General features: G+C 40.1%; 1 protein-coding gene across 1 annotated transcript in view; it reads right to left on the bottom strand.

Annotated features, from left to right (window-relative positions):
• Positions 1-12,269, bottom strand: part of adamts18 (ADAM metallopeptidase with thrombospondin type 1 motif, 18) — a 56,953-nt gene that overhangs the window by 15,181 nt on the left and 29,503 nt on the right. Inside the window, exons 13-16 of the mRNA XM_005726311.1 lie at positions 7,193-7,365; positions 6,229-6,359; positions 5,619-5,742; positions 5,076-5,320 (exon numbers count right to left, since the gene is read on the bottom strand). Of these exons, the coding sequence (XP_005726368.1) occupies positions 5,076-5,320; positions 5,619-5,742; positions 6,229-6,359; positions 7,193-7,365 (673 nt within the window). The remainder of the gene's footprint in view (positions 1-5,075; positions 5,321-5,618; positions 5,743-6,228; positions 6,360-7,192; positions 7,366-12,269) is intronic.

The following is a 12,269-nucleotide window of genomic DNA, read 5'->3' as shown; positions in this document are numbered from 1 at the left end:
CGCACGGACCAGGGAGAGATGACAAAAGGGACTAAGAAACAAAGGACTAAACTGCAACCTAGAAATCAACTAGATGAGTTAAACTATAACACAAATGAATACAAAAGATACATAAAAATTCAACCACTGGGTCACATGACCCAGCACCGTGACGCATTCCTAATTGTTTGAGATACTAAACTTTAGTATCTTGCTAAAGTGATAAAAACTGCAGACTCAACAAAACCACATAAGGGTTGGCCACATTTTAACACCCACAGTTTCTTTGTCCATGCTACCAACACCAACCAAACCCAATGCCATTGAAAAACTGCCACCACTAACCACACAGGGACATTGTGCTTATCCAAGCAAACCAACTTTCTGCTCTTTCACCAAACAACCACCAGTGATGTGAAACAGCAGCTACAAAAACAACTCTGGTCAGAGTTTTTATAGTCACTTTAGTAGAGGACTTAGATGCCCTTGAATTGTTCAAGCTTTCCAAATCACTGATCTTTCTTCCCTAAGAAATGTACAATGTTTAAAACACCCAACCAACCGCAGTGTTCGCATTTGTCTGCCAGGAGACAATAGAAACAATAGTTTCAGACAAACCTACCCACCGCTGCTTTAGTTTTTGATCATTTAAACCCAAAGCTCAACCTTTCAGTAACAACTAAACCAATACGAACAAAAAACAATCACCTACCTACCACTATTCAAGCCAAAATTAACAACTTTCTGCAATCAGTAACAATACCAGCGATAATTTCAATGACTTGCATGCTCCCATTTAATAGACAGAACACACACTGGCCTTGTGAACTCCTTTGTAGTCAAAGCAAACTTACAGAAGCAGCAAAATATTGCCTCGATTTAGTCACAAGACATGAAAACTGACCCAAACTCTACATGAGCCTTATCTGCACTGACACACTAACAGCACAACGCAGAGGGTTTACTCAGGGGGCCTCCAACAGACGTGTTAGTGAGTGCATGCATCATGTCCAAACTGTTCAGACGCACTGGTGATGATACCAGCAGGGCTTGTGACTGTGCTAGCAAATACAACAGATGAGAAGCTTTTTGCAGACGGAAGACATTTTCCTTCTACCATCACATCTTTAACCACCAAATGCAGTTTAGCATCCATTACCATTACATACTACGTTTAGTCTTGTTACTAGTGTCGTTAGCATTGCAAATGTGGAAAGATTCATGAGTGTTTTGGGTCTTACTGGCAATATAGCTGTTTTGTCGTTTACGTATGAGGATGTATTGTAAGTTTCAACTAACATAAAGTCCCTAATTCTTTTTTCCACATAACTTCTGAGAAATCATTGCTCATTAAAATATAGTTTACATGTTGGGAACCTCTAAACACCAAACTGCCAACAAGCCTTGAGTGAATCTGCTATGGCGAAGCAGCTCAAAGAATATGTCGGCAAACATTTGGCAAACATAACAGTAAAGTTTTGAGTGTTTCACTTGCTAAATGTTCACATTATTATTGTTGTGTAACTTGAAATCTTTTAACCAGTATATTTCCTAATGATATTGTTCATATTTTGCACCGATAACTCACCTGGGAAAGTTTTGTTCCTATTTGTTTCAGTGATCAGATTATTAGACATAAGTTTGGGAACCAGGGACACAAAGGAATTCTTTGCATTTCCTGGTGCTAATAAACATACATCAGACAAGGACATGTTACTGTGGCAGATGGTTAGCAGAATTAAGGGTTTCATTTTCAAAAATGCTTTAAAATGAAAAGGAAAAACATAGCGAAACAAATATGGAATTTAATTATTAAGTAATAAAAATCATAGCTCAAGATGGTCTTTATTGACTTGAGTTATCCTCTTTTTTTGGGCTTTAGGAAAGGAAAATGTTTATTATCGTCTTTGAATGACTTTCAGTGGCTACAAACATATTTAAGTTGTGAAACTAATGTGCTTCCTAGAGTGCAACAGCAGACCACAGAGTGTATTGGTTTCACAACCCAACAATCACAGCACTCGTCAAGTCAGCTGGGATGATGATGAATTGCAATGTGGTGGACTCAGATATCAATCTCACAGCGTTTTGTGTTGGACTGGCATGACCCTGCTTCCCATACCACAAGAATGCCAATTCCAGGGGGAATAATCCTACTTGGTATTCACTTAGAGCTCCGGAAGCAGCCATATGTTGTGTCTGTTCCTTCTACCACCTCCTGTGAGCTATTTCTATGCCCCCTTCCCTCATCCTTCCTACCAGCTAAGCAGCTGTGCAGATGTGGACACCTTGTCACAGTTTACTTCACACTCCTTACCATTTGTTTTTCTTTGAGCGCTTCAAGCTGAGTGAGAGTCTGCAAGTGATCCGTGTGTATATCCTCCCCCATTTCTGTGACAGCACCAGTTAAATAGAATGTGTGAAACAGATGAAGAGATCTGCGCTCTCCTTCCATCATTTGGCTCTTTTCATTTGCACTTAAAGTCCTCGTGCCCTGACCTTAACTTCTCACATCCAGAGTTCAATTGCAGAATTCTTAATCTTTTAATCTCACTCTGCATCCTCTCTCTTTCTATCCTTCTCCCTCTATCAACCTCTTTCTCCTTTTTGTAATTACAGGACATACTTATAGAGATTATGGTCATGTCATCTGCAGATCAGCTGCAAGCCATCGCCGAGTCCACTGCTGGACAGATGTATGATCAGAACACACAGACACGTAAGAGGAGTACCATCAGCCTAAAAAAAAGGAACTTTCTTTCAATTATCATTTTTTCAAGATAGGGCACATTTGTGTAGTTATTGTTATTATTTCTTTTGGTTAATATGACACTATAGTGAGCCAAAGACAACTGTTTAGACGTAACATTTTATTAAATCTCTTGATCCACATGCAAAACTTAAAATTACCGTTTCCAAAACGTCTGTAACGATCTTTCGCTGCATTAGAAAACTTTGTACATATTGCTATAGACAGGAATCAGTATGTAAAGTGTGATGGATATGATATGTGACAGATTCATTTTACTGTTTGTGCTGCACTCACAATTCAGAGCAATTAACCTGCCAATAGCAATGTCATCATAGTCAAAAAACTATGGCTCACATTCCAGCCCACTCAGACCAGCGTGTACAATCATCGTTCAGTTATTCTTACTGACATTGTGTGTGTTTATAGCTTACTGGGTATGTCTGCAGCTAGTTTTGTATACTTTGTTACTGACTGACAACCCTGATGTCATATATAATGTCACTGTCACTAATCTCACGCTCTCATAAAACCATACTTTTTTGTTGATTTTGTCAGAAAATCTGTTCGGGTCTCTGTGATCAGTAGCTCTTGTGCTTATATTGTCAAATATAAGCACATGGATTTTTGCAGTGGTCAGTATTTTAAACATGTATCTATCAGCCACTCAGGTCATGGAAAAATACCTCCCCAGCACACAAACCTAAAATGTTTTCCATTCTCTGGCATCACTCAGGGGATGCTCTAAACATAAAGTGGAGCTGAGGTGGGGTTTTCTCCTATTTTTGTACTTAGACTTGGTGAAGTCTAAGTACTAGGAACCACAAATGTTTGTACAAAATTATTTGCTTATCTATTTAGAAAATGGTGAGTAATTTATATGAAAATATTGTTATCCTGTTGATTAAAAAAAAAAAGAATAGGGAATTGATTTAAAGTTTGTGGAATGTATTTTCTGAGCATTATCTGTACCAAGTTTGATGACAAACCTCCCAACAGCCGCTGAAATGTTTCTCCCTTACACAAAGTGCCGATCAGTCAAATTATCCAGCACTGCTATTCTTTAAGCTATGTCGCCAACCACGACTGAAACTAAGATGCACGTTATGTGTGCATGTCTCTGCACTTCTGCAAGGGTTCATCTTGCAAAAGGACAACAATGTGCTTTTCAAATGCCAACTACAACACAGACTCCACTAAACTGCCCACAGACCAAAGCCTCTTTCTAAAAAAGCTATATAAACACGGATGTTTCCTGATGGCCAAACAAGTAACCATCCAATCCAAGTACTTTGAAAATATCACACTGGTATTCCTGTTGGATTTACAGCCCAATCATTCCTGTTTTAACCACAGTATTGCAGTAGCCCAGGGCATTGAGGGGAGACTAGATTTTACATGAATATCACCCCCACCCCCCATGGCAAAAAAAAAACTGGCTTTCACCTGGTTTTCACTTCTGTTTTCACGGCTGGAGTTCAAAGGTCAAAACAAAATAAATGCTTTTGCTGACAAAGTTATGTGAGAAAACATCCTACACCTCCCACCAGCATTCACTTAAAACCTCAGAATGACTTGGCCACTTGTTGAATATTAGTTTTGCTTTCAGGAGGATACCTCTGTCCAGCATCACATTTTGCTACTTTAGGACAGGTAAAGACTCGTACTCCCCTTGAAGCTCTGGTTTCTAACACACCACTGAATACAAACATGAAGCAGAAATATGGACCACCACATAATAAATCTTCTGCTTTACTGTGCAGAATATCTCACTCCAAGTAACCATCTGATTTTATGCTTTTCTTCCTACCCACTAAAGGGCCGTTCATGTTGGGATTTTACTTGCTCAATTTGACTCAAATTGCAACGCTACAACAAAGCACAGGGTCTGCATTAACAGCTGTGAATATATGTCAATAGATATGAACATGTGGCTTTGTTTGGACTGGAGTTTGGCAATAGGGTGCCCTGTCTGAATTCTTGTGTATGATACAAGTGGATTACAGAGATCAGTTAGTACTAAAATAGTCCCTGTAGGCTGCTAGCGAGCACAGTAGATGTGTTCAATGTGTGCCCTTTAATCGTTTTCACTGTGACTTAGATAAAAATGTGTCCATTCTTTACAAAGCACCCACCCATTTCTGGCATAATCAGACACCCAAAACAATTAATTATTCACAGAAGATTTGCAGGAAGCTTCAACCAGTCTTTTTCTCCATAGCACCAAACTTCTTTCATCTAACCCTCATCATGTCCAAGCATTAAAAAGGAGGTGCAGCAGATCCGCCAAAGACCCCTGTCACTGTCAATTGCCATAGACGGATGTCACCCAGCAGCAGCGGCTTACTTCAAACACCAGCGTCTCATTAGTCGGTCCAGCAGCATACAGGCTCTCCGGCTTGTTGAAAGAGCGCTGGTAGTCGAATACGGTTCCACCAAAGTGGAACTTCCCTGGCCAGTCCACAGTCCACTCCCCAGTCAAGTAGTACTTCTTTTTCAGGGAGCGGACAGCCAGGTAGCTAGTGGAGACTTCCATTTCCTGAATGTGAATACTTCTAGCCCCAGCTGGAACTGTCACCATGGAGTAGTACTCTGGTTTCAAAAAGAGAAGGAACAACAGCCAACACTAAATCATTATTAGCTATTATTGCTGTTCTATAATCCTGTCATGTTTCATCCTGCTAACATCATCCAGATTTTACCATGGCTTAACCTCTTCTGAGGTGAGTCAGTCCATTATCCAGTGGAATTATGTGCATGTGTCTGTCTGTGGATTTAATTTTTTATCCTTGTTTCTTTGGTTAAGTCTTCTTTTGTATTGTAAAAATACTCAGTGTACGCCACCTAACATGTTCAGACACACTATTAACAAGGACAAACACAATCTTACCGTTAGCCCGGTGTTGCAGAGTGTACCGGCCTTTGAAGAACTTGCAAGTGGAGTTGTCTCCCTTACAAACTCCACAGGCATCCAGAGAGGCCTTGGAGCTAAGAACTTGGTCACAACCTACAGCCTAAACACACACACAAATGCATGTTTGCCATCAGTGTGAATGGAGCAAAATGAGCATGATAAGCTTGTTTCTTGAAGTGCATGTGTCAATAAAATAAACTCTCCAACTATCAACAAATCTATGCATCAAAGGGTGATAACTCAAGAAGAAAGACTACAAGATGAATATCACTTTGACTAGAGAAGCAGCGTTACTCTGAGGTGACAACAATTTTAAAACGCTTTCATAAAGAGCTCATAAATAAAGGAAAACAGAGAATACATTAAAATAGTGCAAAAGTGTCTTCCCAGTGCTAAGTAAGCCAAAGAAATTACTCCAAAAGATTTTTTTACCCTTTTTCCATTTACTCAATGCATTTGATGCAACTGCACATACTGATTATCTACAGACAACTGCACTGTCTTTTGATTCTGACACTAACTGTGCCTCTCATACAACAGAAAACATTCACTTTTGGAGTACAGTGAATCCACAGAGCTGATATACCTCACACACTCCATCAATGCAGACATCTTCTTTGTGGTCAGAGCAGGAAGTGCCATCTTTAACTTTGCTGGACATAGCAAAGAAGAAGTCATAGTCTTCTGCAATGCAGTACAGCTTGCAGATGTCTTCATCTGCACAGAGGAGAGGAAGAGAGGTATCATTAAGAATGATGGCATCACCTGTAAAATGCACAAACTGTTCTTCAAGTTTTATTGTCTGGTCAGTTTACAGCTGCAGAGGCTACTGACTCTGCAGGTATGCACTAAGACTGAAACACAAAAGACAGCAACTACGAATGCACCCAGGGGTATTCATATGGGGCTACAGGTTTATTTTGTAGTTCAGATCAGTTATCACAGACAAGTCTCTACAGCCGTCTTTGATTAAAATAAATGACGAGGAAGGTGACTTGGCCCAAGGTCCCAGAAGGCAGTTCAGAATCTGTTCCTCTCTAGATCACCCCCCATTCATCTCCAGCTTAAACAGGCCTGGGACGACAGCCAAACACACGGCTCTCCTTCACTGCACTCTCTTTCCCTTGCTCTGTGTAACAAAGCTGGCCCGCAGGCTTCCTTTTTAAATCTATTCTCGGTGTGTCAGAGGGTGCAGGTGGCTACATGTCTTCCATGCACATTACACACAGTGATAGTTTCCTTCAGCTTATTGGCCCTAATCATTGCAGCAGTAAATAGAGGTTGGCATTACAGAAACTCTTTTTAAAAGAGTTTTGGGGAAGCAGAGCGGGTGCAGAATATAAAAGATCTAGAGAATTAAGACAAGCAAACCTGCCCTGAACAATCTGCAATTCTCTGTATATTTAAAAGCTCTGTGGCCTTTAGCCAATGAATATAACGTGCCAAGAATACAGTAAATCACTGTATTTACTCATAATCCACAAGATCTACTGTGTATTTTGTATTTTGTGTCATTTACTTGTGGGGATTGTAAGTAACTGACCACCTACCATCCACTTTGGTGTAGGGCTTCCACTTATAATACCAGCCCCTGAAGGGCTTGCTGTTGTACTCAGCGCACTGTTGGGCACGGAAATCCACAGCATTGGGAGGGCATGGACGAATATTACACAGCTGGTTGAGACGGCTGGGGCCTGAGCAAAACTTGCCATTGTTCTGTGGCCTGGGTAGAAGACGAGATAAGACAGAGAAAAGGGAGAGGAATTACAGGGAAGGTAGATTTGTTTAAGTGCTACAGGACCTTTGGCAATATATCAACAGCACTAACGTGCCAGAGCAGTTCACGGGAGAGACAGCTGGTCAGTGGAAAAGATCCACCCAAATTTTTTCTTTTCAACACTTCTAGTTCTCGTTCTATTCATATAACTTTTTCAATGAAATCCCTGTACACCTGTGAGAAAGCTGTAAAAGCCATCTTGCAGAAGCAATAATGATTAACATGCAAATGGAGTACATAAAAAAGTCTGTACATTTAAAAGTAAAAGACTATACAATAAATGAATGGTCATTTCTTGTAGTCGAGGAGTTGGATGGGAGATAAATGGTCAGGTGTAAAGACCTTAGCTACTTTAACAAAGGCCAAATTCTTATCGTCAGATGTCCATCAGAATATTCCTGGAAGTATTTGGCACAAACCATGAACCAGGGAAAGGGTGTTGTCCTGGAACAGGTCTGGTACATTGTGACTTCGACTTGCAACTGATAGTATTTTAAGGATCTCTTATTAATGTCTTATTAGGGTCTAGCTGAATAATTTAGGGTGCCTTACATGGTATACTGGTATAATAGATAGCACAATATAAGGATACTGTTAACAGCCCTATGTGGTTTTAAATTGGCCGTAGGTGTGAATAGTTGCCTGTCTCTCTGCTTTAGCCCTGGAATAGACCAGTGGGTTTCTCACAGTGAAACCTGCCTCTCATCCACTGTCAGCTGCAATAAGCTCAAGTCCCCGTGACCATGGGTGGGAAAGTAGTTAATAAAATAGTTGGCTGGATGGACCTTCGGAAATCCTGCAGAGTCCTCGACTCAAATGTATCCAAGCTGTTTGGCAGGACGTGAAGGACCAGCAGCACATTAGGCAAACGTTTTTGTTGCTCAGCATATACCTCAACATATATCACACAATACACAGATCTGTCTAATTTAATGTGTGTATTTAAAATATTTTAAAAAGTGTAACATTTATTTATTTATCTTTGAAAAACATCAAGCTAGATATTTACCCATTCTAAATGGTAAATTTCACCAACTGGCTGCTGCCTGCAGCTTCAAGTTTATATCATCAAAAACATGCAGATTTTGTCAGTGATCTCTCTCAGCAAACGGTCAAAAATTCATCCTAGCCCATAAAACTCGTCCTTTAAGCTTTGGAAGTTATTTATCCAAGTACTGAATCATTTAACTGAATAAAGTGGGATTTTTAACGCTACTTCATCACATCATAAGTCACATGCTTACAAGCTATGCTGAATCAACAATTTATAAACCACATGAATAAAATCAACAGCTGATAAAAAGGAAGTGGCGCTTTAATGTGTCACCAAAATGATCAAACCAGTCACCACTTATTAGAAAACATAACCAGAGTCTTGACATTAAGTGAACATCAAGATGCCATGTCAGACTTCCCAGGCTCTCTAAACCCATGCCAGGCATTCCAACACAACCACCAACAGAGAAAATTGAGTTTAGCTGTTTACAGAAGTGCGCACGCAGACACACACATACATACAGAGACTGGAGAACCATGCTGATCAAACACGTCTAATAAAAACAGTTCACTAAGTGTGACAATATAATGAAACACTTTGGCAATGGAACACAAACAGTGCCTAATAGAAACAGTAAACACCACAAGAAAAACTAGATGTATATTTCTTTCGAGTTTTCTGCAGCAAATGAAAATGTCTGTGTATAATGGATGTCAGCAAACAAGACAAGCAGATATCTGTTCTGCCCTGGACTCAATCACAGAATGACTTAGCTGCCAAGACTGATGGAACTCCATTCAAGGTGTGCCTGTGTATATGTGTGAATTTGCTGTGTGCCAAGCATGCATCCCTTGGTGAGAGGGGGATTTGGCACAGGTTTTGCACTCCTGATCTTATTAAGACTTAGCAGCAGACAAATGCAGCCCATATGGTAATGTGCTTACGGCAGGCCAGCGGGGGTTTACGGTGTATACTCCATCAGTCAAGGTCTCATGATCTGAGAATCACATAAGATGGGCCGTTTACTCGAGAAGGGAGTTGAATGCACTTCATAGACTTTGTACAAGTGGCCCCTAAGTTTCACAGCACTCTTTGTCTCTCTTCCTTTTCTCTTTATCATTCTTTCCTCTCCTATCTGGATCATCCAGTATCATTGCAACTGTAAATTTACTTCTAACAACAAGACAGAAACCAGATACAACAAGCCCCAATGCAGGGTCCTTATGACCCTGAAGGGTGTTTAAATGTCCCAGTAGCCTACTAAATCTGCCCAAAGACAGAAGCCGAAACCCCTGTAGTTCAGAGGTCACTATGTCTAGTCTTGTCATCTTTCTGAGTCAACTGCTCCCTCCCTGTCCCTCACAGGACTTCCCTTTCTGCAGTTCACATAAAAAATAGATCCACATTCTGCTGCTGTGACCCCTTTACAAGTCCACTGGGAGATTCCAACCAAACAATGGTCTAAGTACCATCATTCCCTAATCGTGTACCCTGTTGAAATGGGGTGTGCCAAAAAAATGCTCCTTATAAAACCAGGTCAAGATCATGAACCTAATCTCCCAGGCTTTTTGCTAAGGATTAGGATCTTTGATCTGGCAGGTGGTCTACAGGGAATGAAAGAGCAAGGACAGAGATGGAGTGAGGAAAAGAGGGAGGCAAGGGGAGAAGATTCATTTTCCATTTTGGAGCTACTCCTAGAAGGGAAGGCTTTAATCGGCTGATCGGAAGCCTTGTACAAGCCTGAGCAAAACATACGTGCTTACCTTATAAAATGAATGAGTTTGTGCAGAATCAAATTATTTTAGGATCTGTTCCTGCTGACTGAGGATTCTGTAGCAAGGCAAAGGTTACAAGTGTCAGGGATATTTTCACAAGTTTTTAGTAGCACACCCCCAGACTATCCAGACGGTTCAGTTTAGGGGTAAAGATGATAACAGACACAGGCACTCCAATTCAGGCTAATCCTTCTCGTTCTGCCCAGATTAAGAGCAGAGGGGCCAAAATAATCACAGAGATTACTGGGGACAAGCACACTCTGAATATCATGAGTCATGGAGTAAAATGTGACTCAGGGGTACACACTGCTGTCGGGATCAGGCTTGGGTCTGTCTGAATGGCTGAATTCTTTCAGCTGAGGATGGCGATGCATGTGAAACAGTGCTTTATACAGACAACCACAGCCTATTTACATTTAAGGAGTTCTGACAACTAATTGTGTTTATTCTGATAATGATATCATTACATTTCATTAATGGATTTAATGTTTAGCCTTCAACATCTTTCCATCCCCTCTCTGTTTGTCTGACCCCGTAACTCAACGGTTGGTAGCATCAATCCATTATTTTCAGCAGCTTCTCCTACAATGCTTTGCTTAGTTCTACAAGAATGATAAATGAACTTGGCAGATAACCTGACCCTTTTCGGTCTGCCAGTCATGGTGTATAATGTGTATCATATGAGAAGCAGCCTGTCTCTTTGATCCCTCGCAGGGATTAGGAGACGAGTCGGCTGTGATGGACAGAACAGACACATTGGTGACTGCCTGCTGTTAAGTAAGCAGTGATGAAGCCGGATGAGTAAATAAGACACTGTGTAACTGTGAATATCTTAATGGACTCCATAATAGAGTTGATATAATGAAATGGGTCAATGGAAAAAATAAATAAATAAATTTTTAAGGAACCATTTGAACACTCGGCTTAAAATTTGTGACATTTAAAATAAAGGCCAAAAAAAAATGTAGTCAGATCGTTTTGATAGAACTGCAAAAATCAAAAATGCAACTTAAACTAGAAACTGATTGTGACAATGTAGTGGAAATCACTGTTTGCGGTTTACTCTGGAGATCATACTGCACAATGAGACATGCAGCACCGTACAGAAAGTTCAGTCCATTTCATTGATTCTTATTTATTATACATCAGCATCACAATACCAAAACAGGTACCATTTCTCCTTGCAGACAACTAGAAAAGTCTAATTGCATATTATTTCTATTTCCAAGTTTGGAAAAACATGATAACTTAATGCTGTTTAATGTGTACAGAGAAAAAGAATGAGACAATACAATGCATTTATCTGGCTTTGTGTGATTTCAGACACCAAACCACCTATTTCAAATGTTATCAGCTTATTAAATCACAATTGTTAACTGTAATCAGTTCTATAAATTCGAATTGTAAGTGCCTCTTTCTACTCACTAGGACTGCACAAGGTCATATTACCTTACCCTGATTATAGAGGCCTCTTCTACCTTATCACACTGGTAACATTAAGCTTTGTAATGTAAGTAAAGGGTAGAAAGGTTGTATTTTAACATTAAATATGAGTTCTTCCTTACCCTAAACAAGTACTTTTGTTGCTGCTGTAAGTCAAATTAACTCCAATTACAGGTTCACATGCTACAGTGATATTAACTTGGTTTGTTTTTGTTTTTTCAAGTGAAATAGAAGTTGAAGTTGTGTGAATCCTAATACACAAGGGTAATAGCACTGGGTAGAGGGTGAAAATGTGTAACTTGAAAGGGTTTTATATTGCAGCGGAAGGGCAGTTAGTTAGAAAAGTTAGAAATACTTAGACTTATGGTAAGAAATACAAGTAGTGATACTATGTGTGGCATAGTCCGAGTCTTATACAGAGGTGCACATAAGTGGTCCACAGGTGCGTCCAGAAAATCTTATGAACGCAAACGCGTACATAAGATTTTCTGGAGGAGGACAGACATTTGTTTAGAACTCTTAAAGATGTCGAAGAAGCAAGCTCCTTTAAGCAAGTATTCTGGTGTTCCTCCACCTCCAAAGAAATGTCAGAAGGAGTTCGAACCGCAAAAGAAGCGCGTATTCTCGGAAAAGTG

Source organism: Pundamilia nyererei, unplaced genomic scaffold (genome assembly GCF_000239375.1).
Source record: "Pundamilia nyererei isolate P.nyererei 1_Seehausen unplaced genomic scaffold, PunNye1.0 scaffold00019, whole genome shotgun sequence".
Lineage (NCBI taxonomy): Eukaryota > Metazoa > Chordata > Actinopteri > Cichliformes > Cichlidae > Pundamilia > Pundamilia nyererei.
Note: the sequence above shows the minus strand (reverse complement) of the source record. Positions and strands in the feature narration are given on the sequence as shown.